The 26981-nt window shown below is 56.2% G+C and overlaps 1 protein-coding gene across 2 annotated transcripts; it reads right to left on the reverse strand.

Annotated features, from left to right (window-relative positions):
- Positions 1–676: 676 nt before the first annotated feature.
- On the reverse strand, positions 677–24037 carry KCNN1 (potassium calcium-activated channel subfamily N member 1). Of its 2 annotated transcripts, none has more exons than XM_057540748.1 (9): positions 23878–24037; positions 18961–19443; positions 18185–18280; positions 15484–15902; positions 12367–12508; positions 8232–8342; positions 7535–7662; positions 4106–4175; positions 677–1241 (listed from the first exon to the last, which is right to left on the reverse strand). In XM_057540748.1, the coding sequence occupies exons 2-9, from the start codon at positions 19360–19362 to the stop codon at positions 987–989; spliced, it is 1623 nt and encodes a 540-aa protein (XP_057396731.1). In that variant the 5' UTR covers positions 19363–19443; positions 23878–24037; the 3' UTR covers positions 677–986. The 2 variants fall into 2 exon arrangements, 1 of the variants encoding a protein (XP_057396731.1); XR_009007151.1 differs by having other exon boundaries at positions 1113–1241; positions 7560–7662.
- Between the last annotated feature and the right edge of the window lie 2944 nt (positions 24038–26981).

Consider the following 26981-nt stretch of genomic DNA (forward strand, 5'->3'; position numbering starts at 1 on the left):
CCTTCCCCTCCATCCTGCCCCAGAGGCGCCCCTCAAACCCCAGGATCACACCACTCCCCTCCCCATGGAGTGCCCTCCACCAAGTCCATTCTTCCCTTTGGCCTATGGACCCCTGAGTTTAAATCCTGGCTCACCCCTCCTCACTCTGTAGCCCCAGGCAGGTGGCTTGACTTCTCTGAGTCTCCCCATCCTACCCTGGTCAGGTTCTGGTGAAGAGTCAGTGTGATAATTTACATTGCCTGTATACAGCAGGTGCTCAATCCATGTCCGCCTAAGACTTAGTGGCCCTCCTCACTCATGTCACTTCCCCCACTGGACCATGACCCACAGCTCCGCTGGCCCCTAGTGGGTGCTCCAGCAAAGCCAGCTGGAAGGACGTCCTGACTCTCCACTGCCTCCTGTAGGCCAGGGCTGGGCCATGCTCTCTGCAGGGTCCCTCAATCGGTGTCAGGTGGGACTGGCGCAGACGTCCTCAGGGAGGTGTCTCTGATTGAGTTCAGGCCCGGGAGACAACCTGCCTAGGATGGGGATGGGCTCACCTTGACCCCACATCCGGTCTGGACCCCCAGGGCTGGGTATCTACTTCCCATGTTGTGATTATGAGTGTCCCCCAGCCACGCACAACAGGCAGCAAGTGGGTGGGTCCTGCTTTATTTGGAACTGGCAAGGACCCCTCTCCTGGCTGCTCTGCACCCACCGGGAGCCTGGGGAGAGCCAGGGGTTGGGGGTGGCAGAGGACCAGAGGAAGCTCCGGGCTCTCCCAGCTCCAATCAGGGAGGAAGCCGGTGGTGGCCCGCCCCTGCCCTTGCCTGCCGTACGGCCCTGCCCTCTGCCCGGACAGTCTGGCGGGCCCCAGTCCAATCAGCCCAACTCGGTTTCAGCTCCTTGAACTCCAAGAGGCGCCACTGTACAGGGCTTCTTGGGTGGCGTGGAGGTGGCGGCCACACGATGGCCAAGATTGAGGAGTCTGGTGGCAGGCAGAGCCGTCACCCGCAGTCTGAAGGGGCCGTGGGTGGCCGTCGGTGTGGGGGACTCCGAGCCACCTGGTCCAGTGGGCCGGAGCCAGGCCGGGGAGGCAGGGGTGGTGGAGGCGGGCGTATGGCTTGGGCGATGAGACCCGGCAAGGCCTGCAGGGAGGCGCCCAATGCATCCAGGCGGCTTTCAAGGGCAGCCAGGCGGGCCTCAAGCTCCTCGTGCTGGGCGTGCAGCTCGGACATGAGGTTGTACATGACATTCTGGGTCTGTCAGAGACAGGGAGGGTGGGAGAGAGGAGAGGCCACGTGAGAGAGAGGGAGGGGTGGTTGCAGAGAGATGGCAGACCAGCCCCGGTTGGGTGGGGGCCCACTAATTGGACCCAAGTGAGGAGCAACTGTGAGCGCACCCCCAACCCAACCGAAGGTATCTTGCTGGGCCCCAGGGAGTGGTGGGAGAATAGGCGAGGGGAGCGGAGACACAGGTCTTGAGTGCCAGGCTCGGGGCCAGCAGTCCAGGGGAATGTCAAGGGAGGTCTTGGGGCCCAGCGGATGTGACCAGAGTTGCCATGAGGGGATGAACTAGCCGCATGGCCTGTAAAGCCAGAGGGTGGTCTTGGGTGATTCTGGACTGGTGTTGCTCCAGGCTGGGGACACGGTCGAGGGGAGGAGGCTCGGTTGTGAACTATCCCTGCTTTCCACATTCGACTGGGGAGGGGATAGAAGTCTGGGTGGGGAGAGGTGACCCCAAGAATCTGACCCTATCACAGACCGGGCAACACGACAGACACAATAATTACATTACAGCAGGTGGTGGGGCATCCCTGCCACCTCGACTGATCCCCACAACCCAGCAAGCAGGGGCTGGTTCTGCCACAGTCCAGATGGGCCCGGGAGTTGCAGGGGGTAGGCGGGACAAGCAAAACAGCCCTAGGTGCAAATGCCGCTCTAGCCACCAGGTGGCGCTAGACCACCGTTCCGCGTCTCAGCCCAGCTCCGCGCAGGCTAGACCCCCAGACGGACCGCAGCTCACCGCCCGTCGTGGGCGTCAGATGCGAGGGCTGAAGGGGCTGTGCCACACCCTACCCCACCCCAACCTCTCGATCTGTGGGAGGGAGACAGGTCATCCACTCCACAGCTCCTTCTTTCCGCACTGTACCTGCAGCCTTTCCCTTCCGGTCCGCAAGCCTTTACCTGAGCCGTGCCTTCCACCCTTTCCTGTTACTGGTAGGCCAACCCCATCCGAGGATGAACAAATGCCTCTGCCCGCCCCCGCCCCACCACGTAGGGCCGCAGACCCTCACCCCAGCCCGCCTCAAGGGGTCACAAAGTCCCCCGGGCCAGAGAGTAACATCTGGAGGCACCAGCCCTTGGATGGTTCTATTTTGGCCCTCTCTGAGGTTTAAATTTTTATTAGAATATATATTTTGTTTTTGTTGGAGAGATACAAATTAAATCAGCAACCTTGGAAAAGCATTAAAATTTAATATTGGAAAACATTTTAACCTCGTTAAATTAAAAAAAATTAGAAACCCTATAATCCAATCCAGTGAAAGACTTACTTGGAAGAAGCCTTCATTAAATGTATTTTGAGAGGAGTATACTGCTGTAATTATAAGGTTTAAATAACTATTATAAATTCACATTTTAATCATCTGTACTAATGAAGGAAGTGTGATATGGATAATCCAAACTATAATATCTAGTACCTGAATTTTTCAAAGGCATTCGATATGTATTTGGAGCTGTAATCTCATATGACATCAAATTAGTTGGCCAAGGATTTCTACATGCTCTTAGGATTATGTTCTTTCTACTAACGACTGAATTATTTCTTCAGGGTTCTAGAATATGTTTTTTCCTCTGTAATGTTCCCTTTCAAATTAAGTTTATGTAGGTTAGTATTAAATTATTATTATTATTTTTTTGGCCACTCTGTGCAGCATGAGGGATCTTAGTTCCCCAACCAGGGATTGAATCCCTGCCCCCTGCAGTGGAAACGCAGAGTCCTAACCACTGTACCTCCAGGGAAGTCCCCCATTAGTATTTAATTAAATTGCATTCTCTTGCTAATGGTGAAAAGAGCGAGTCCAAAATGTGACGAGTATAAGTAGTAAAATAGGAGAGGACTTAACATTTTCTAAAGATAATATTAAATTAGGTTCAGATTGATTAATTGATTAGGAGATGGAGCCAATTAGCATAGTTCACACATGAACTATTTATGAAAGGGCAAAAGGGAGTTCAGAAGAGTGTGACAAATATTCTAAGAGCTTGCCCAACTGAAGTTGAGTCAGTTGACGTATCTTCTAATGGATGAATAAAAAGCGGGAAATTGGATGGGACCTGACATTAGAACCAACAAATAGATCCATTTATAACACACACCGATCTTACAGAGCTCTTGCAATCAACTTTAATTTCCTGAAAGATGTTTAATTGCTATACAAATAAGCTTTCTCCTCCGATGCTGTAACTTGAACTTATAACCCTAGCAAAAGAAATTTGTTTTTCTCTTAGATTTTAGAGCTTGTATGTAGATGACATTTCTAAATACGAAAGTACCACTTCACCAATTTAGCCCACTAATTACACATTCTTAGTAAAACTTTTTATTAGCTATTAATTAAAAATGTAAAATAGCTGCCAAAAAAAAAAAAAAAGGCTGACAAAAATTGGGACTTCCCTGGTGGTCCAGTGGTTAAGACTCCACACTTCCACTGCAGGGGACGTGTGTTCGAACCCTGGTCAGGGAACTAAGATCCCACACGCCGCACGGCGTGGCCAAGAAATTTAAAAAAAAAAAAAAAAGGCTGATAAAATAGCTGCCAATGTTAAAAAGTAAAGATTTTACACACAGATGTAGATTTCTGGCATCACTCTAACAACTGGAGCCTCTGGTCACAGTGGACCCCTGCAGACAGGGCTCGTATTCCCTGGTGGCTGGTCCCTGCCTGCCCTGCATCACTTGCCTGGGTCACCTGTCTATACTATGGGCACCAACCCTGTCCCTCCCTCCCTCCCTGGCAGGAGCTGGGCCTTGTCCTTTACTGAACATCCCTCATCCTCCTCTGAGGGCCTAACCAACTCCTTCTGGCCCAGGGGGCTGCCCCACCTCACCCTGCCCTGCTCACCTTGGCCAGGTCTGCGAGCGTGTTGGTCTGGTCATTCAGCTTCCCTTGCTCAATCTTCACACTCCGGAGCCTGGGGGACAGGTGGGCAGGTGGGGTTGTGCAGAGGCTGCAGTGGGGTCAGGGGTCCTCCATGCACCCACCCCACCCAGAGTCACCTTGTGGGATATGCAGTGGGGGATGAGGGGCAAGTTGGAGGTTAGCCGCCTTGCAGCCCGTTCCCTCCTGGCATGCAGGGGGCAGCAGGGCCTGGAGGGCGGTTCAGCCACCACCCACAGTGCCCACATGCACTAACCCCCAGGAAGAGACTTACTTCTGAGCTCTGGCAGGACCCGGCGGAGCAGGGAGAAACCACAAGGCAATTTTAATCTCAGCACACCTGGGCAGCCCATGCCCAACCCTCCCACGTGCGCCACCCCAGGGCCAGGCTGGGGGCCCTGGACGGCGGAGGGGCAGCTGCCCTTGCTCTAGGGAGAGGTCCAGCCTCTGAGGGGGTGGTACCAGCCCTCAGGGATGCATCCTCCCTCTGCCCCCTCCCTCCAGCAGTGCCTCACAGCAAATGCAGCTGCCTCCAGCCCTGCAGCCCCACTGTATGCCAGCCTGTGCCAAGCTCCTGGCCCTGGAGGTGGCATTTAGTCCAGAAAACTATGCCCATACCATTTCCCGAAGGGGAAGTCAAGGCTCAGAGGGGCAAAGCCAGTGCCCATTGGCATCCTAGCAGGATTTGCACCTGCGTCTGCCACTCAGCCTCTGAGACCTTGGCCCCCTGGACAGCTGCCTATGGGGTTGGGGGGGGTTGTCCTCACCCCTTCTCTCCACCCCTTCTGTAGCTAAACCAGCCCAGGGAGACCTTTCCAGGTAGGACTCTCCTTTCCTCCTCACTGGTCCAAACTCAACCCTCACCCATGGCCTCGCCCACATGTGATAGATGCTCGGAGAGGCCCCTTGGGGCCCACCCATGCTGGGTGTTGCCAGGGCCCCTGAGAGGACCCAGCCCTCGGTCTGGAGAAGTGGAGGTGGATACAGACACCCCTAGCCCTGGAAGTTGGCGGAGGCTTGCTAAGGAGCCACTGACATGCCTGCCCTGGGCAAGTCATCCTTGGCACCTCTGGAACCTTCCTGTTACAGGTTGAATTGTGTCCCCCCAGAAGATATATTGAAGTCCTAACCCCCAGAACCTCAGAACGTGACCTTCTTTGGAAATAGGGTCTTTCCAAATTTAACTAGGTTAAGATAACTGGTGTCCTTATAAAAAGGGGGACATTTGGACAGACACATACAGAGGGAGGACAAAGTGAAGACACAGGGAGAACATCATATGAAGATGGAGGATTGGAGCAATGCTTCTATAAGCCAAGGAGCATCTGAGGCTACCAAAAGCTAGGAGAGGGGCTTCCCTGCTGGCGCAGTGGTTGAGAGTCTGCCTGCCAATGAAGGGGACAGGGGTTCGAGCCCTGGTCTGGGAAGATCCCACATGCCGCGGAGCAACTGGGCCCGTGAGCCACAACTACTGAGCCTGCACTCCGCAACAAGAGAGGCCGCGATAGTGAGAGGCCCGCGCACCGCGATGAAGAGTGGCCCCCGCTTGCCACAACTAGAGAAAGCCCTCGCACAGAAACGAAGACCCCACACAGCCATAAATAAATAAAAAAAAAAAAAAAAAAAAAAAAAAAGCTAGGAGAGAGGCCTGGAACAGATCTTCCCCTAATGCCTTCAGAGGGAGAACGGCCCTGTCGACACCTTGATTTTGGACTTCTGGCCTCCAGAGCAGTGAGATCATAAATTCTGTTTTAAACCGCCCAGTTTGTGGTACTTTTGTTAAAGTAGCCCTAGGAAATGTGTACACTTCCCAAACCTATGCTGTGTTCCTCAGTTTGTCCTCTCCAAGGCCACTGTTTCCTTTTCACTGGCTGCTCAGACTGCATCCCATCATGGGGACTCTCCAGCTCAAGAAGATGCCGTGGATCCCTCATACCTGCAGGTGGTACCTCTGGTCTCCCTGGCACTGGGCTCATTCCCACCTCCCCGCCTCTGCCCAAACTGTGCACATTCCCTGGTATGCCTGCCCACCTCTCGGTTTCCTACCCAAATCCCATCCACCCTTCAGGCCCTAGTTCAAACTTGCTTGATTTCATCAGCTGTTCTCATAAGGCCACTATTTTTTTGGAGGTGTTCAGGGGGACCTAAGGGTGAGCGAGATAGTCCTTCCCCAGAACAAAGGGACACGGGTAACTCACAGAGCAGGTGCCTTCTCCACAGACCTAACTCTCCTCAATTCCTACCCTCCGACTTCTCCCAAAGAACCTTCTGGGACATCCCTTGGGGCAAGGTCCAGAGCAGAGCCATGTCTGTGTCCCCCATGCCTGGCACACCAGCTGGTGCAGGAAATGCTTGTGGAATGACCAAATGAACATATTGAGGGTGGTAATAACAGCAGCAATAACAGTTCCCATTTTCAGAAAATACTGTGTGACAGGCAGGTGCAGGCAAATCACCTGGTCACCCCAATTGTTTGATCCACACTCCATTCCTGGAGAAGAGGCATAATTACACCCATTCATCCTTGCTGTCTTCCTGCTACAACAGCAGAGTTGAGAGTAGCTGTGACAGAGACATTTTGGCCCACAAAGACTGAAATAATTAATATCTGGCCCTTTACAGAAAAAGTCTGCCAACTCTGGCTGCACATTGGACTCACCTGAGGAACTTAAACTTGAGCTCAGGTTGTATCCCACACTCTACTGTAACTGGTGTTGGGTATGGCCTGTGGCATTTTATTTTATTTTTTTTAATTTTCAGCCATGCTGTGCAGCTTCCGAGATCTCAGTTCCCCAACCAGGGATCAAACCAGCACCCTCAGCAGTGAAAGCATGGAGTCCTAACCACTGGACCACCAGGGAATTCCCAGCCTGTGGGATTTTTAAAAAGCACCCCCACGTGACTCCAATGAGCAGCCAAGATGAGAACGACTTGATTAAATAATTCTCAGGAAAAAGGGACAACAGAGAAAATTAAGTAATCTCTAATTATCCCACATGATCACATGAATCAGGCCACAGATTTAATTCTGAGCTTCCTGGAAGCCAAAGCAAAAAGGGGAAATTGCTTCAGTGTCCAAGGGGAGAGTCATTTTGGCTATTCCAGAGAATAAAATATGCTACCTGCCACTATGTTGGGTGGTTTGCATGATTTATCAGAGGTGACTGTTCTGGACAAGTGCTGGGCCCATCACCTGCCTCCCTCCGACCAACCCACTATCCCACCCAGCACAGAAGCTGCAGGCCCCAACCAACTGACCACCTGGCATGGGAATGGCCATGATGTGGCCATGACGAGCTGTCTGGCCTAGTCTACAGCCTCCTCCCTGGGGGCCAGGGCTGCCTCCGTGCCAGGTGGACACAGAAATGCAAGTGGGAAAGGTGTTGGACTTACTGATGGATGGCTTGGAGGAACTTACGCTGGTGTTTCCGAACCCGGGCGTGGTCTGGCTTTTTCACCAGCCTGGTGTGTTTGTAGATGAGCCACGTCTCCCTGAGAACGTTAGCAGCGGCGTTTTTTACCTGAGGCCAGAGAAAGAACAGTTCCTTAGAGTAGCACAAAACTATGGAAAGCTCTGGAAACCTCCAGAAACTCCTGGAAATACCCCTCTGGGGTCCTGGGACTGTAGGTCAGGACCATGTTTACACATCCACATCTGTGCTGTGTGTGTGTTTGCGCACGTGTGTCTGCCTAACACACATCACTCACCATGGGCCAGACCCTTTCTATACAACTTGCAAATGTTAACTCAGTGAATCTACACACGCCGGTATTTCTCTCATTTTATATGTGAGGAAACAGAGGCACAGAGAAGCTGACCTGCTGAGTGCATCCGGCTTATAAGTTGCATCTGGCTGCCTCACCACGAATCCCTGCCTCCTGCCGAGGGGCCCGTGACTGGGCTGTGACTGGGCACAGAAGTGGACACCTGTGCACAGTGTAAGGGTGTTCACGTGGTGGCACAGCCCAGCGCAGGCTGGGCACACACAGGCGGCACGGCATGACCCGTGGGCACGTGTGCAGAAGGTGAGGAGGGTCTGCCCTTGAGGACCAGGAGGCGAGGTGGCTGTGACGGGGCTGGCGTCCTTACCCGCTTGGTGAGTTGAGTGTCCATCATGAAGTTGTGCACGTGTTTCTCTGCCTTGGTGAGCTCCAGCTTCCGGGCCACCACGGCCACCACGAGCGCCGTGCAGCCAGCCCCCTGCATGAAGAGGGCGAGGGGGCATGTCAGGGTCCACCTCGTATGGGTTGCAAGTAGGATACCCTCCTTCCTCCAGGAAGCCCTCCTGGTTCCTCCCCCTCACATTTGCCCTCCAATCCTGCAGGGTTGGCAAATCCCATCTTCTGAGTTCACTGACTCCCAACCCCACTTGCTTAATATCCATCAAACGTCCAGGGAGCTTGTGCCATAGATTAGTTTATTTGATCCCCAGCAACTGCGGGAGGTAGGACCACTCTTAACCCCATTGGGCAGAGGGGGAAGGTGAGGCTCGGAGATAAGAGAAAGGATAAGAAACAGGCAGGATCTGCATGTACATCTGGGGCTGAGGCCCATGGAGGTGGGAGGATTTGGAAGCATTTCCATCCAGGCCTTGGGGTCTGGATGATGGGGACAGAGACCCAGCTGACATGTTGCTGACCAGTAATGGGGACTCAGCTGGTAGGGTCAGAAGGGTGGCGAGAAAGAAGGGTCAGGCCAGCTGCCTGCGGTGGGGCATCTGCAGGAGGAAAGAGGCAAAGTATTGGTCCCAGGATGCGGGGAAGTAAAGGGAGGGGACATCTCCCCCGTGATGGGTTCCCTGCTCTAGCAACCACCCTCCCCAGTATGTTCTGAATGGCAGCCAGTCTCCCGGCTAGGGAAGGAGGCCAGAGAGGATTTGCTTGCCCACTTGGGGGGCCACTTGAGAGACAAAAGGGCAGGAGTGAGGACCCGAGGGGGACAGCAAGGCTGAGAGGTAGGGGTGGGGGGCAGTGAAAAGTGATGCAGAAGGAGGGAGGGAAGGGGGAGCTTCTGCCACTGAGAATCAGGAGCTGGGGAGCCCAGGACATCCAGGTGTCATCAGCCCCAGGAGTGGTGTGGAGCAGGTGGCAGGGGCCAATGAGGGGGCCAGAAGGCAGCTCCCCACCTGTGCTGGAGGCTGTCTTTGGCACCTCATCCACCTGCTGCTTCCTCCTGCAGCTACTGCATACAGGGTGGAAGGAAGGAAGAGACCTGGGCTCAGCCTCTGAGGGCCAGGGGAGTGGCTAGTTTTTCTTCCAGCTGGAAGGAAACACTTATGCGGAAGGGTGGGCACAAAGTCGCCCCCTGAGGAGACCCCATCATGCGTTCCTGGCCAGGACGAAGGTCTTGGGAAGACTCAGGAGTCCGTGTTCAAGAAAAGCCCTGTCAACTGGGGCAAAGAAACATACTGGAAACCTCCATGTGGAATACTATGCCTCCAGGAAAAGGATCAGCCAATGACTCTACACAATAGCATGGATGCCACGTCCAGCAAAAGACACTGAGTTCAGAGGAGGCCATGCTGGGACGCCTTGAAGTTCAAGAATGAGCAAATGTGTGCTTTATAAGCTATTGGAAGGGGGTGAGTCCGTGGGGCAGTGACTGGGAGGGGACACACTTGGGCAAGGGTAGAAGAGGAGAGGTCTAACAGAAGAATTAGAAAGTGGCTTAAAAGACCAATGTGTGGGGAATTCCCTGGTGGCCCAGTGGTTAGGACTCTGAGCTGTCACTGCCGAGGGCCCAGGTTCGATCCTTGGTCAGGGAACTAAGATCCCACAAGCCATGTGGTGCAGCCGCATGAGAGAGAGAGAGAGAGAGAGTAAAGACCAATGTGTGGCTTTGTGTGATACCTGGCTGTGTGGTGACAGAGAAAAGCAAAAACATCCCTGGGTGTAAACATTCCTGCACATGCCGGGGCGAGGGCCTGGAATGAGCCACAGGGTAAACACGGAACTAATTTTCTGGAAGGAGGCTCATCCCAGAGAAGAGAACATGGCTTTTCTGTTTCGCTGCAGGTTTTCTGGGTTTAAAGCCATCATCTTATCTGAGAGCTCTTCTTTTTTCGTTTGTAAAGTTCATTTGCCGGGGGTGGGAGTAGGGGAGTGGATTGTGGCCGATCTTTAGTTTTTTTCCCTTCCAATCTCAAAAAATAACGTAAGCAAACAGGCATAATGTCTTTTAACTGAGAGAGGGTCTAGGTCAGCTTGGCCAGGAGAAGCGAGGTCCCGGTGGGGGCTGGAGGAGGACGTGGACCCCCAGCTTGTGTCCAAAGAGGAGGGGACAAGAAGGGGGGAGAGAGCCATGGGCCTCGGGAGATGGTGACAACGGGGTCAGTCTACATGCAGTGAAGGGGGCTGGGAGGAGCCAATGGAAAGACAGCCCTTCCCTCTGCAGGAGGAAAGGAAACCACGGTGGGGATGGCATAGTACTTTTGCAAGAACAAAAGCATCTCTCTATGAAGAAAAGGAAGTGGCCTGGGGCGGACCCTGGGGGGAATCGGGTTGGTTGACTTCCTTTGGCTTGTGGGTGTTCATTGATTTTTTTCACAAATTGAAACCGAGCAGGACCCTGTGGGGCTCCTGGGCAACAGAAGCCTTTCGAACAGTTGCTAATCAGGGAAGGGAAGGGAAGGGATGCAGAGACAAGGGAGGAGTAGCCAAGAAACCATAGTGCAGCCTTGGGGCAGGGTCCTGGTTCCACCTTAAGGGATACACATAAGAGTATCTTTGAGCTCTTCTGCAGAACTAAGGCCCCCAGCAAATGGAAGATGAACTATTTGATGAAGCAGTCTTCATTCCAAAGAGAAGGTCATAAGTTTGATAACCTCAAGAACCACAGAAGCTCATCAGGAGATCACCTGAGGCCAGATTAAAGGAATGCAGGCCCTGCACACACTCTGAGCTTTATCAGCAGCTCCGTCCATGAACCATTGTATAAAAGTCCTCACCAGGGCTTCCCTGGTGGTGCAGTGGTTGAGTATCTGCCTGCTAATGCAGGGGACACGGGTTTGGGCCCTGGTCTGGGAAGATCCCACATGCCGCGGAGCAACTAGGCCCGTGAGCCACAACTACTGAGCCTGCGCGTCTGGAGCCTGTGCTCCGCAACAAGAGAGGCCGCGATAGTGAGAGGCCCGCGCACCGCGATGAAGAGTGGCCCCCACTTGCCACAACTAGAGAAAGCCCTTGCACAGAAACGAAGACCCAACACAGCCAAAAATAAATAAATAAATAAATAAATTTAAAGCAAACAAACAAACAAAAAAAACTCCTCACCAAATCCTCCTGGGTTGGGACACACAGTTTTGAGGGGCATGAGCCTGCTGTGTCCCCCTTTGCCTGGCAAAGCAATACAGCTATTTTTTCCTACTTCACCCCAAACTCTGACTCCAAGATTTGATTCAGCACCAGTGCACAGAGGCCGAGTTTTCAGCATCAAAATGAACATGCTAATTGGGGGCTGGGGAGAGGAGTTCCCTACTGTAAGTCAAACAATTCATAATTCAAAACATGGAAAAGCACTTGTGGAGATGAAAGAAACTTAGAGAGAAAGAAGGTTCCAGAAGGAGGGGATGAGCAGGGAACCTAATGTTCAAATCAGGGTAAAGAGAAGACACCAGATGCCAAAGTTTGCCCATACAAGCAGGCGGACTTGAGAAGTCTTTAGGGAAAAAGGGGTGCTGCCTGGGCCCACAGAAGTCACAAGAGATAAACCTTACACCCCAGGAGCTCAGTGGGGTGCTCAGGACAACCCGGTAGTCAGGGAAGGATGGAGAATTGGGTTGTGATGGCAGGGCTCAGAGGGTTTTGACTGGGTATCCGAGGCATTCATGGCTCTAGGCATTTCACATAAATGAATGGACTCAGTCCTTGCAACAAGCAGAGGAAGTGGCGGAAACCGAGGCACAGAAGCATCAGGCCTGTTGCCCTGGATCCAAGGGCTGTGAATTAAGCAGGCTGCGGAGCATAAAGGGGCAAAAATGACTCTTGGTTCAGAGTGGATCACAGCATCTGGACTGGAGAATACAGTGGAAGCTACATATCTAGGGCTGGAAGAACCCAAGAGGAGATGTCCCCGGGAAGCCTGAGGGTGTCTTCTGTGTCACATCAGAGGGAAGGAGCAGGGTGGCGGAGGGGTGGGCTGACACAGGGAGGAACTCTGAGCGGGTCCACCTTGAGACGGCGTGAGCTCCCCATCAGTGGGAATGTGCAAGGGCCCTCGCCCTTACCATGATGCCAGTGAGCAGGCACACGCCCTTCCCGCAGTAGGTGTGGGGCACCATGTCGCCGTAGCCGATGGAGAGGAAGGTGATGGAGATGAGCCACATGGCTCCCAGGAAGTTGCTGGTCACTTCCTGCTTGTCGTGATACCTGGGGGATGGGGGGAGCCAGGGAGGGCCCAGTCAATCCACACTGGTCCCTCTGCCTTCATCACACCCCCAGGAAGGCAGGGCCCTGGGTCCACCTGGCTGCATGTGGGCCTTGACTGCAGGGAGCCGATCACTCTGGAGGCTCAAAGTGTCCAGGGCACCGCTATAGGGCAGGGTGGGGGGATGGTTAGTGCCAGAGGCAGCCCTGTGGTCCTCCTGAGGGTACCACAGGGCACAGGGCAACCACTCCTTCCCAGCATCCCTTCCAACCTTCTCCTTTCACCTGACCCCCAAGCTGCTGGTTATTGGGCAGAGAGGGGCCCACGTGTGGGTGACGCACATGAGCGTGCGCACATGAGGGGGCATGCACACGTGTTCACGCATGTGCACACAATCCCCCTCCCAAAGACAGACACACAGACAGATGCGAACGCGGGTGGCCACGGGCACCAGAAGCGGCAGGAAGTAGAGGCGAGGATTCAGGTCAGACACCAGGAAGAACTTCCCCAGCCAGCAAGGTCCCAAGGAGGGAGGAGGACTCTACGGGGAGACAGGAGCCTGGAGGACCACACCCTGGGGCTTGGGATTATTAGGGAAGTCAATATGTGGAGGGCAGTTGCCCCAACCTCGGGCCTGGGGTTCTCCTGGCAGTCAGGAGGGAAGGGGCAGCTTGCTTGGCACTGGGGAGAGGCCTGGGACTCAACTTTTGTTATTCAGGGGGACAGACCCCAAGGCTTTGCAAGGACATGATTTTGTCCCAATCAAAGCCGGGCCTGGAACCCTGGCCACACAGGCTATGAACTGGTTCTACCTATGGTCAGCCCAGGCTGGGGGACCAAGGGATTGGTTCTCTGGGTCTGGGGATGGCTCAAGGTTCTGCTCCAGCTCAGCCCCCTACCTGCAAAGCCCCTCCAGCTCTGGGAGGTCAGGAAGCCCTTTCCAGCTGACTCCCTCCTTCCCAGGCCGCAGGGGCAGGGCAGGGGGAGCTGGCGGGTAGGGCTGTTCCAGGCAGACGGGGCTGGGGTCAGGGGCTCAAGATAAGGAGGAGATGGAAACCCAAAAGGTGGGAAGGAGGGTTGGAGGCCTTCCCAGCAGGTCTGGGCTTTGAGAGTCCCTGCCCCACTGGAGGGTCGGGTGTCATCCAGGCCCCTTCAGCCTGGACTTCCGGGCTGCTTGCTGGACAAGGGGGACCAGGGACTGAACCCCATCTTTCACTGAGGCATGTGAGCCCCAAGCTGCACCAGCTTCTAGTGTCTCTCTCAGGAGACCAGGGCTCCACACCCAGGAGGCAGGAGGAGTGGGGAACCCATCAGCCATCGGGGGAGGCTCCAGGCCCAGCTGGAGCTATGGTGGGTGCTACAGGAGCACCCAGGACCAGGGAGTGGGGGGCATGCAGGAGGTGGGGTGGGACAGAGCCACAGGGGTGGAGCGAGGCAGGCGAGAGGGCATCAAGCAGTGTCAGAGGGCTCAGAATTTAGGATTGGCTGCTCCCCCCCGGCCCTGCCCTATTCCCCACCCTTCCCAGGCACCCCTGCAGTGACCCAGCCTGGACCCCAGGGATGCCTGATGCAAGGCACCCTCTCCCACTCCCCAGATCTCAGTCCTGAGGTCTGTGGGAACTGGCACGGGGGCACATGAGGGGTCCAAGGAGCCCCTGTGTGATCCTCAGACAGTTAACCTTGATGACAGAAAGAGCTAGGCCCTCACCCCCATCAGCCCGACATCAGGCTGAGGCAGGGGTCATGGAGGGGGCATTTGAAGGGGTGAGGACTGGGGATCTGGGGGCAGGTCCAGCCAAGGAACCTCCCAGAAAGCCCAGTCCCAGCCCCAGCTAGGGACAAGGCAGGAGAGACCCCTTCCCAGACAAGGCACCCCCATGCCCTGAGAGGTCCAGTGGGGCCCCTCCTTCTCCTGGAACCCTTGGGGGTTTCTGGAGACAATCAGGAATTAGGCCCTCAGGGATGTCCCTTTGCCCCTCAGAGCCTCAGTGTCCTCATATATAAGTCGGGTTGATGGCCCTGCACCTTCCAAGGCTGTTCAGAACAGACCCCTTACGGGGGTCTTAAAAGCTTGGACGGTTTTCTCGTTCACCCCAGACCCACTTAACCCTCCGAAGGAGCTGTCTGAGCCCCCTGGGGCCAGCTGCCCCAACAAGGCACCAGAGCTAAGTAAGCTCATCTCCCCCCTTCTCCCCACCACTGCCCCCGCCTTGGTGACAAGGACCCCAGGGATGCCAAGTGCACATAGCCCAAGAGTGGCCTGCCTCCCGCTATCCTGGGCTTGACCCCAGACCCACGTGCCTGGCTGCACTGGGACAGGCTCTCCCCAGGGGCCCTGTGGGCTCTGGGCAGGTCCCAGCCACCCGCCTCACCTCCCCACTCCCTCCCCTGGTGGCAGCTGATCTTAAATTCCTGGCGGGCAGGGCAGCTGGCAGCTCTGCACACATAGCTCGGCTGAGGGTAGGACTCACATGTTTTCCCTACAGTCCGGTGGGGCGGGCAGAGGGGAGAAGGAGAGCAGGTTAAATTGCGTGGGGGGGAATAGGTGGATGGGGGGGGGTCCCTGTTCCTGCTGCCTCCGCCACCCTGGACCAGAGGTTGGGCCAGTGGAGGGGCCCCTGGGGGAGGGGGAGGAGGAAGAGGGATGGGGTCCTAGAGGGGTGCGGGGTAGGGGCTGGAGGGGAGTGGGGACACAGGGCTGGAGTCCCAGGGATGAGGGAGCTGCACTTGAGGGACTGTCAGTCACTGAGGCCAGGAACTGGGTATGGGGGGCGGGGTGTCACCAGGGTCGGAATCATGGGGATGGAGTGATGGCTGGGGGGAGGCCTTGGATGTCTGAAGTCGTGGGTAGGCATGGGGTCCACCAGGGTCAGAAGTCATGGGGACAGAGTGACGGCTGGGAGAGCCCTGGGGTCACTAAAGTCGTGGGTGGGCATGAGGGTCACTGGGATCAGGGGTCAGGGGGTCAGGGGCGCACCTCTCACAGACCCGCACGGTCCAGGCGGCGATGATCCAGGAGGAGATGCTGAAGACAAGGAGCACGGTGCCCGGGCAGATGGTCATGAGCGTCTTCATGACGAAGCGCGTGTTGAAGGTGATCTTGTTGAGGGCGCCGATGCTGCGGCTGGAGGCGTCCGTGAAGATCCTGCTGTGCAGCAGCATGACGCGGCCCAGCAGGTAGAGACGCAGGAACATGGGCACAGACAGCAGCACGTCCACGTCGGCCTCGGCCGCTGCCGGCGCGTACGTGAAGGCTAGCCGCGCCGTCCACGTGAAGCGGTAGTGGCCGGGCACCGGGTGGATGGCGCACACGGCCAGCTCCAGGGAGATGAGGAAGACGCGCTCGCACGTCATGGCGATGCGCCAGTCGTCGGCCCCGTTGTCCACCATGAACAGCTGCGGAGGTCAGGCGGGCGGGATGAGGCGGGCCTCGGACACGAGACCAGGCCCCGGAGCAAGATCCCGGCCGAAAACCCCGTCGGCTTTTACAAGAAATATGGCCTCAAAGGCAAAACTCCCTAGTTCTCAGGGTCGGCCACAATTCAAGCTAAACGTGGCACAGATGTTCCCCCAAAAGTCAAACACAGAGTTACCAATGACCCAGCCATCTCATTCATAGGTATATAGGCGAGGGAGATGAAAACAGTCGTTCCAACACGTCCTCGTGTGCACGCAATCACAGCAGCAGTGTTCACAGGCACCCGAAGTGGAAACAACCCAAGTGTCCATCAATGGATGAATGGATCAACAAAATGTGGTCCTTCCACACAATGCAACATTACTCAGCCATAAAGAGGAATGAAGCATTGACACATGCTACAATGTAGACGGACCTTGAAAACATTAAGCTGAGTGAAAGAAGGCAGTCACAAAAGGCCACCACTCAGGGCCGACGAGGCAATGCTGCCGCCACAGTGGGCCTGGAAGGTGGGGCGTTGAGCCGAGGAAGATCATTCTCCAGCCTTCAGATCTAACGGAATTTGCCTGGTTAGGTCTGAGAGAAGTGTAGGACCTGTCACCCCTTTCTTCTTTCATATTTCTCCCTTCTGGAACAGGAATGTCTATCCTGTGCTTATTCCACCATTGTATTTTGGAAGCACACAACTTGTCTGGTCACAGTTGGAGGAAAATTTTGTCTCAGGAGGAACAGTACCTCGAATCTCACCCATGTCTGATTTAGACGATATTTAAATGAGACTTTGGACTTAGAGTTGACGCTGGAATGAGTTAAGACTTTGGGGGCTGTTGGGATGGGATGAGTGCATTTTGCATGGGAGAAGGACAAGGATTTGCAAGGTGGGCCAGAGGGTGGAGTGTTATGGACTGAACTTTGCCCCCTCAAAATTCATCCGTTGAAGCCCTAGCCCCCAGTATGACTGTATTTGGAAATAGGGCCTTTAAAGACATAATTAAGATTAAATGAGGTCATAGGAGTGGGGTCCCAATCCTACAGGACTGGTGTCATTTTATAAGAAGAGGAAGAGATACCAGGGATGTGTGAGCACAGAGCAAAGGCCATGTGAGGACACAATGAGAAGGTGGCCGTCTGCAAGCCAAGGAGAGAGTCTCAGGAGAAACCAACCCTGCCAGCACCTGATCTTGGACTTCCAGCCTCCAGAACTGTGAGAGAATACATTCCTGTTGTTTCAGCCACTCAGTTGTGGTGCTACAAACACACAGAGCTTCATTCTTTTTTCATTTGGCTGAATAGTATTCCATTGTACGGATGGACCACATTCTGTTTATCCATACATCAGTCAGTGGACATTTGGGTTGTTTCCACTTTTTGGCGATTGTGAATAATGCTGCTATGAACATACGTGTACAAGTTTTTGTGTGGATGTAGGTTGTTGTTTCTCTTGGGTGTGTAACTAGGAGGGGAATTGCTGGGTCATATGGTAACTCCATGTTTATCTGTTTAAGGAACTGCCAGACTGTTGTCCACAGCTGTATCTTCAGAACTGCTTCCTTTAGTTCAGGGGTCACTGTCCCCCTCCCCCAACCCCCAGCCAGAGCAAGGACCCCTCCTGTGTGCCAGACCCTGGGTGTCCCCTGACAGGTCTGCATACAGTGCGACCCAGGTAGGATTTTCCTACACCCATCTCCTGCCATACTGTCGCTCCTTGAGGTCAGGGGTCAAAGGCCAGACTCAAGAGCCACATCTGACACCTTTTGGTGTCCCCAGGCCTTGGTGCCAGCCTGCTGTGGTAACGCCTGCCTGACAAGCCCTGAACTGGGCTCTCCAGGAGCCTGACCAGGTTTTGATCAACCCCTGAAATAGGAGAATAAACTCTCTGGCACGTGATAAATCTTTCAAACACAGGGTCCGATGGACTAGGAAAAGGAGCCTGGTGCTACAAACACTGGACCCCACGGCTGCAAAACCTCAGAAGACCCAGGGCTGTGAAAACAACCCACGTGCACCAGAACCCCAGCCCACCTCCTGCTCCTTCACTGTTGGTCCTTTACCAAAGAATCAATGAAAATTAAAATGAAGATATGCATTCCAAGGAAATTTAGAGTGATCTAAACAGTATGTCTCCACAGAAGTCCTTTTTTTTTTTCACTATAAAGAGGCTACTGATCCTTTTATGTCTTAGAGGGCTGGGGTCCCAGGTGGGCTGGGGTCCCAGGTGGCTGGGGGGAGGGGAGCTGCCCCAACCCCACTGGGCACTGACCTGGATCTCCCGGGCGTGGTAGAGGACGACCAGGCCCAGCAGGATGACCGTGGAGAGGCTGATGAGGCATTTGAGTGCAAATGAGTACAGGGACTCCTGGACAAAGAGAGAGGGCAGGACAGACACTGTCGGGGCAGGCAGCCCTCCTGACCCCCCACCTGGTGGCTTCACTCAGAAAGTGAAGCTCTGGGCCTTACTCCTTAGGCCTGGGCTGAGGGCAAGGTGGGCCCAGCACTTCAGCTTATAAGGCCTGGCTTCACATGGGTACAGCACTTTACAGTTTACAAAAACTGACCTCATGCAGACGTAGCACTTCCCAGTTTACAGGCTGACATGGCTCTCATCTCCCTCTGTCCTCACATCCACTTGGGGACCCATGTAACCTGGTCCTGACCGCTCTTGAAAAAGGGAAAGCTCTTTCCCTGCTCCTCGGCGCAGCCCTTCTCTGGGGCTCCCCCATCCCCCCCCCACCTTGACCTTGGGAGGCAGCCCCATCCCCACCTTCAGCCAAGGTGCGGCCTCTTGTTGCAGGGCAGAGGGAATGGGCTGGAGCCTTCTGGGCCCACCTGCAGCCTTCCTGCTGCCCCCACGGGGTGGACACAACAGGAGGCCCAGGGCCCCCCACCTTCCCACCTCCAGGGACCCCTCAGCATCCCCCACCCCCCTCCCTCTCCTAGAGCTGATGTGGCCCCCCACCCCGTGCCCAAGGAGTCTCGGGGAGCCCAGTGGGACCAGCAGGGCCTCCCTGGGGTGCCAGGGGCAAGGGCCACGCCTACCTTGCTGTAGACCCCCCAGGACAGCTCCGTCTCCGTCACCATGACCACAATGCCGAACATGCCGAAGATGAGAGCGTAGTCACTGAGACGCTTCCGCTTCTCAAAGAGCGCCCGCCGGTGGCCCAGACGGTGGCCAACGCTGGGGGGCTTCCCTGAGCCCCTCTGCCTACCCGCCTCATCCTCCTCCTCATCTTCCTCTTCTTCCTGGTCCTGGGGCTGCCCCCGGGGGCTGCCGGGTGAGGGCTGGGCCGGCTCACTCTTGGCTACCACCACCTGGATGCCTGGGCCATTCGGAGGCTGCGGCGGGTGGCCGGCCTCGGGGTCCAGAGGGTCTCGGCCCAGGGCACCCAGCCCGCCACCCAGTGGCCGTCCCCCGAAGCCATTGTGTCTGTGGCTGTTCATGACTATGTGGGTGCTGGGGTTGGGCTTGCTGCCGGCCGCCCGGGGCCCGGCATGGCTCAGCAACTGGGCTCCCGCACTGACCTGCAGGGCATGGGGGACACGGTCATGTCAGGGCCTCAGCAACTGACCAGAGGGCTATGGACCCCACCCCAGCACATTCTGAGGCTGGAGAGGCCAGGAACCGATTGCGGCTGACAAGTGGATTGGCCACTCCAGAAATCTGCAAGTCAGCCTATGTCCCTCCTCTGCTCCAAACCTCCCCATGGCTCTCCAGTGCCATTGCATAAAAACTCAACTTCTCACTGTGTCCAGGAGGCCTCCGTGGTCTGGCTCCCACCCACCTTATCCTTCTCACTTTCCCCAGAGTCACTCCCTTCCAGCCACGGTGGCCTCCCCATTACCAGATCCCAGCAAGCTTGGTCCTGCCTCAGGGCCTTTGCACCTGCTGTGCCCTCTGCCTGGAACACCCTCCTACCAGACCTTTGCCCACTGACTTTTCTGTGTCTCCAGGTACCTAGAACAATGCCTAGCACACAGATGACATTCAATAAACACTTCTGAATGCCTCAAGATGGAATCTGCTGGCTGGTTTGCCTGGGAGGACTAGAGGCTGTGTAAATGAGCAGCCGGGAGGTGGTTCCAATCCAGGCTTGTCTCCTTCTGACCTTCAGGCTCTTGGACAAGTTAATCTCACTCTACTCCAGTTCCTCCCGTAGAGCTGTCCAAAGGCCTGAACACACTTACATATTCACGGGATACGGCCAGGGGGAAATTGGGGACCATGGCCGTGGCTATGAGACCCTCAGCTCCCTCCTGCTTAGATGGAGGGAGGTCCGTGATCTCCAAACACATTGCAGGACCAAAGCAACAATCCAGGATTTAACTCTAAAATCCCAGAATTGACTCTACAGGGTCTTGGGAGGCGTGCTTGGCCCGGTCCTGTGACCTCGGGCCAGACTCAGTTTCCCCACCAAGGAAACTGGCTACCAAGGAGGAGACTGTATGATCTGCCCCCTGCTCCTGCACAGGGCAGTGTCCCGTGGCGTCACATGAAAGAGCAAGGACCTTGAAGACAATGACACGCACATGATGAGGCTGCCTGGAGTCCGATCTCCTGGGTCCCAACTTGCCAGATCCTTCCCTGCCACCCGCCCCCCCCCAGCCCACTCTCTCACTCCCCACCCCTGCAGGCACCCCCTGCTGCCACCACAGCCTGAGTTTACTGAACACCTACTACACGCCAGGCTCTGTCCTTCACACAGATTTTTCTCCTTAATCCTCACAACACCCCCAAGAAGAGGGTCTTGGGATTTGGCCAGTTGTACAGATGGGGAAACTGAGGTACCATGTGGTGAAGGGACCATCTCCTTACAAGGCAGATTCTGGACCAGGCTGCCTTGTGGGATTCTCCCAAGAAGTCACGCAGTGGTGGGCTGTGGGCCAAGTGTTGTCCCCTTGGAAAAGGCCAAGCTGGCATGTGCTGGGGTCCCGGGAGAGGGGGCTGCATGCACAGACAGGACACCTCCCTGGCCCTGAAGCCATGTTCCTGGGGGTGACAGGCTCAGAAAGTGTCACATCAGGACACGCCAAGATGAGCCATGTTGCCAGGCGGGACATGGGTGACCTTGGCCAGGGCACCACCGCATGCATTGCAGAACCACCTGTGCCTGTGTCCGCGCCCTGCCCCAGGCAGTATCTGTCCCACTCACTACATGTCCCCAGACGAGGGTGCCAGCACATGGTAGGAACACAAGAAACATGAGTCTTAGAATGTGTCCCACTTCCATCCATCTCACCAACCAGGCTGTGGCCACCTGTGACCTGATGCTTCACAGTTTATAAGAGCTGGCCCCATGTGGTCCCAGGATATCACAGATTATATGGGCTGATCTCCTGCAGGCCCAGCACTTCACAGTTTATAAGGCTGACCTTGGCCCTGATCTCTCTCTTCGTCCTCACAAGCACTCAGGTGCCACTCTCCTCTGGGCTAGAGCCCCTGCTTGCCACCTGAAGGGCTGTCAGCTGCTAGGCAGGGCTAAGAGCTTGCCACCAGGACACACACAGCGGCCCCAGACCCTGCCCTCGCCCAAGACACAAGGAAACCTCAGGCACCCCTCCCATCTTCCCTCCTGAAGGTGCAGAAGGTCCCTGCCCAGGGCTTGGGGAGCAAAGGCAGGAGAGGTGGTGGCCTGGCAGTCAGGACTGGAAGCGGGTGGGAGCGGTGCAAACGACCTTCCAAAATGCACCGATGAAGATGCAATTTGGGGATGTGACTCAGCCGCCCAACACACAGGCCAAATTCAGCCGTGTTTCCACCATGCTCCTCCTTGCCTGGCAGCCGTGTCCTAAAGTGCCCTGGGCAGGGAGGGGGTGGGTTAGGTCATGTGAACAGGCGGCAGGTGGCTTCTGGGAGGGCCTTCTTAGTGCCCATGTTGTTAATGCGGACCTATTGCTTATTGCCGGCCAAGACCTTGATGAGAATTACCACATTTAATCCCTATTGCCACTCATCAAGGCAGGTGGCATTCTTATTCCCATTCTACAGAGGGGAGACAAGGTTCAGAGAGGTTCAGCACTTTGCCCAAGGTCACACAGCCAGGAAAGGCAGGGACTAAGTTAGTGCAGTCTGGGGGCAGTGGATGGCAGGATCAGCCTGGGTCCCTCTTGATGAGCGGCTGTTTGGCAAGGGAGCCAGCCTGGCCCTGTCCTTGAGGGGCCACAGAGCTCAGGACACAGGCATGGTGACTGTCCCACCCCTCCCACGACCACATAGGAAATGGAAGGACAGAGTGGCCTGCCTGCAATCCCGCAGGAGAAGGGGGCAGCCCGTTTCTAAAGACTGGGTGGGACCATAGGGCCGTGGGGACAAGAGACCACACCCCTCCCCAGATTCACCTTCCCCTCCCTCAATGCAACCTGGGCCTAAAGCTGGGGTCCCCGGGACCCTCAGAGATTTCCCAAAGAACCAGAAGTCCCTGTGAAACCCCAGCCAAGGTTTGGATGTCCATGAAAGGGTGTGTTTTTCTGGGTGAAGGCCCTGGGTTCTCCAAGGAGTTCCTCTAAAAAGCAACAAACATCCTATGGGCTGCATTTGGTTTTGAGGGTTCCTGGAATTCCCCAAATTGTCTAACATGTCTGGGGCACAAGACCTCTGTTCCTTGAATGCTGGGGTGAGGGGATGAGCAAAACCCCGCCTTCGTGTACCATCCCACGAGATGCTGTGGGAAACCTGTAGGCCGAGCAGGGCCGGGGGGACCCAGGAGGGCTCTTGAGGAGTGGGGGAAGGTGTGCAGAGAGCAGGGAGCAAGGAGGCCGACTCCTCCGAACTGTCCCACCCAACAGGAAGAGAAAGAAAATGGCCAGACCTGAAAGGCCCTCGAGTGAACTCTTTTACAAATGATGGGTTGATTGCAGAGGGACCTTTGGGTGTCCCAGCCAGGACGAAGTCACTGCCACTTCCTCATCTACCTCTTTAGTAAAGGGGTGTCTCGGTGCCATCCCAGCAGGGTCGGTGGCCACAATGGAGTGAGATCTCATGTGGAAAATGCTTAGCACTCAGCCATGGGTACGCCTGTTGTGGTGACACTACCGAACACCGTGATCTGTCCTTCAGAGCTGGACCAGGAGAACGTGACCCCTGCCCATCAGTCTCCAAGGCAGAGCCTCCTTGGGGCAAATGCCCACCCCACTGCTCCCAGGAACCATGGCCAGAGCAGCACATGGTAGAACCTTCCAGGATATGTGGGTGAATTGTGGGTTGTCTGTCCCTGCGGAGGGTGGTGTAGGACCCTAGGACACACCTCCACCAGCACTCTTGGGGCCCTAGCTCTGCAGGGTGGACAGGATCTGTTCGTCCTTCCACCCCATGGGCTGCCCGACAGTGGGTGCAGCAAGTCGTTGGCTGACTACCCCATCCCTTAGGCATTCCCCCCATCACCACCCGTCAGGAACCTGCCAGCAGCCAACAGGGTGCAATTAGCCTGCCCTAGCCTGCTGTCCCCAGTGCCCTCCACTCTGATGCATCTCCATCAGCATCTCTGGCTCACCCCCAGCCTTCAGCGCTCACATGTGTGGCCCCACCCTCCAGGACAGCCCAAGCAGTGCACTGTGCTGGGTACCCGACCTCTGTCCAGGGAGAGCTGGGGGACCCGGCTTTCCGACCCCTGCCGTGCTGCCCCTAATGGCTGGATACAGGGGCCAGTGGTGAGGGTCTCCTTCCTCCCATTACCAAGTCAGTCCTGGGTCACTGCCTCCACCCCGAGAGCTCCCCCACCGTATGTATGGAGTTTGGAGACTCACTGCTCTGCCCCCGCCAAAGTGAACCCAGTACCCTCCCCCTCCAGGATGGGGGTCCGTGAATCTTTACTCACTTGGGCAGTGCACATACACACATTGCCCCCGTCGCCGTATCCCCTGGGTTGCGGACCCCACGGAAACCCTCCTAGCCCCTGCCCCAAACCGCATCTCACTCCGGGACATGCCGCCCTAGGTGCCCCTGCCCATCCCACTCAGTACCTGCGGGGCTCGTCTTGGGCAGGCGGACGAGGCTGGAGGGGAGAGGGTCCCGCGCGGCCGCGGACCCCCAGGCAGGGGCCGGGGCCGGGGTCGCGGGCGGGGCCGGCAGCAGCGGGCGGGCGCGAGGCCCTGGGTCTGTGGGGCCGGGGGCGGTGGCAGCGTGCGCATCCCCCGCCGCCCTGCCCACGGGCCCGGCTGGGGGGCGAGCGCCCGCCCGGGCAGGGAGAGGAGGGGGCGGTGCGACGCCGGCGGCGCAGCCGATTGGCCGAGCCCGGGTTGGCACCGCCCCCGGCGACCCCGCAAGCCCCGCCTCTATTTAAAGATCCCTCATTTCCCCGGTTCCCCCTTCGCTCCCCAGCGAGCTGCTGCTCCTCAAACTCACCCTTGCCCCGCGCCGTGGAGAGGACCTTAGCGAAGCGAAAACTCCCGACCTCGACAGCCTTTGAGAACTAACCACCCCTTTTCCAAAATCAGGTCCCCAAACTCCAGCCACCTCTCAACATTTGCGAGCCTGGGGGCTGATCACACCACGCACTTGCTGAGGGGACAACTTTGTAAAGTGACTGGACATCTCCCTCCTGAAATGACCTCATCAAAGTCCTCTCCGTGTGGGGGAGTCTTGGGGTGGGAAGCAGGATGTTGGCAAGTAGAAGATGCCTCGGAGTTGGGTATGGGGGCTTCCAGGGGTGGAGGGGGTGCCTGCTGGGGCAAAGGTCATCTTCTTTGGAAGGAGAGAGCCCACTCAGACTTAGCCCTCTCCCCCAGTCCTAACTCCCCAAACCAATGCCAGGATGGCAGAACAGCAGGAGACTATTTTGGGGGTCCCGCAAACGGTGCCCCTTTCCCCTGGCACTGAGGATGGCCTTGGGCAACATTCATTCAATGTTAATGGCAGCTCAGAGGAGCTGTGGGGACTGGAAAGTGGGGAGCCCTTACCTCCTCCTTTCCCAGGCAGCCTCACTACCTCAGCCTCACCCTGTCCCCACCCTGTCACCCTGTCACCTGGGTCACTGAGTCTGGCTCTGCCCTCCCCAGCCCAGGGGCTCCTGGGGGTAGCAGCTTTCCCCCATCTCTCTCCCAGTCCCCCATCTGTTTTATTCCTGGCCCTGAGCTTTGGACCAGGTCAGGAACATCTGATTGCTCATCACTCCCTGAGGGCAGCTGATCTGTTTTGTTTCTTCTGCGGTACCCAGAAAATAGCTGGGCTGAATGAATACATGAGCAGACAGCTGCTTGGGCAGGGGGTAGTGTCATGGGCCAGTGATGGTGGCGAGGCTGAGCACAGCCAGGTGATGGCCAGGGGTCAGCAGATGGGACTCCTGTTCCCTCCTCTCGAGAGCCTGTTCTTTAGCCCAGGCTGTCGGGGACACCCTGAAGAAGGCCTAGCCATGGTGACAGTGCACAGGTCTGTGATAGGTGGGAAGTAGAGGCCTGGGGACCACCCATACCCTGCTGTATCCACAGGGGCTCCAGGAGTGGGGTTGTGGGAACCCTAAAGGGACGCATTCTCACCCATGCTCCATCCTGCATCCCACTCATCCACTCACCAGCCCCCCCATCCCAGGCCTCCTCAGACTCCCCTCAGCTCATTCCAGGCCTTTGCACTTGCTGTTCCCTTGCCTGGGCCACTGGGGGCTCTTCCTAAAGCACAACAGTGATGGAGCCGCCCACATCTCTCTCGGGGTCTGGCACACATCCTTGTGCCGCATTCAATGCCCTGTCCCCTGACAGCCTGAGCCTGCCCCCGTATGGGTCCCTGCCCGACGAGAAGCATTCTCACCGTGCCTACGGGTTGACCCTGGCCTGCACAGACTGCTGTGGGGTCCCTGCAGCATCTGATGCTTTCTGAATTCAAGTCCAACAGGTAAACATCCAGAAATTCACAAAAGCATGGGTCACAAGCCCTCAGAGGCTTCTCCAGCCCTCCCCCGCTACCCAGGCCCTGTAGGCTCTGCATCTACCTTCTCTCTCTGGAAACATCCCTATTTCCCTTTTGGGTTCACCTGCCCTGAGGGATCAGGGACCTTCTTCAAGGAGCTGATAGTCAATCTGGTGACCGATCACCTCCTGCCCAAGCTGGCCATGCTATCTGCTTGAATCTCACCCTCTGAGACAAGGCTGGCATTGGTGGACAAAGGTAGGGGGTGGATGAAAGTGGAGCTCTGGGTGGGATATACCTGAGTCTCCATTCCAGACAGCCTCTCAACAGCCCACAGTCAGCTGGAAGGGACCCAAGGAACATGCAAATGAACTTCAGCTGGGAGGCCCTCAGGACTCAGTCCCAGAAAATGACCTACAGACCAGTGAGGGGATGGAGGCTAAACACAAAGCCCCTCCTCCAGAGGCCCGAGGGCTGGGCCACAAGTTCAGGGCAGTTGCCATGGGTCTGGGTGCAGGAGACCTGGGAGAACCTCCCAGGAACTGAAGGACCCAGAGGCAGTGGCCTGAGGAGGGGCAGACTGGCCACCTCCCCCCTCACCCACAAGCTGCGCATTCACAGAAATCTCAGACCCATCCTGGGTCTAACCAATGACTGCCTGGAAGGAGGCGGGACCCTGAGTCCCCTGTGAGTGTGGGGATGGCAGAGTGGGGAAGGTATTCACTCACTCTCTCATTCATTCATTCATTCATCCACCCATTCATTCATTCATTCACATACCCACTGAGCTCCTTCTCTAAGTCTGGTGCTGGGGATGCAGAGTCTGAGACAGATACAAACCTGCTCCTCTTGGAACTGATCTTCTAGAGGAAGGGAACAAACCTCTCCACGTAAAGGACTACTGAGGCTTCCATACAAAAGCATTGGAAAAGGATCCCATGAAGTTGAGAAAAATAGGAACGGGGATGGGGAGCCTTTAACTACAATGGTCAGGGGAGGCCTCTCGGAAAAGAGAACATTTGAAAGGGGCCAAGGGGCCACCCCAGAAGAGCTGGAGAAGGGTACACCAGGCAGAGGGCACTGCAAGGGCAAATGCACTGAGGTGAGACAGAGGAGGGTGTGTTGGAGGAAGAGAAGGGAGACCAGTGGGGCTGGAGAGAAGGAGTAAACAGGGTGGGGCGAGTCACAGAGGCGGGCAGGGGTCCCACTCACAGGGCTGTGTGTG

The sequence above is a fragment of the Balaenoptera acutorostrata genome, chromosome 2 (assembly GCF_949987535.1).
Source record: "Balaenoptera acutorostrata chromosome 2, mBalAcu1.1, whole genome shotgun sequence".
Taxonomy (NCBI): domain Eukaryota; kingdom Metazoa; phylum Chordata; class Mammalia; order Artiodactyla; family Balaenopteridae; genus Balaenoptera; species Balaenoptera acutorostrata.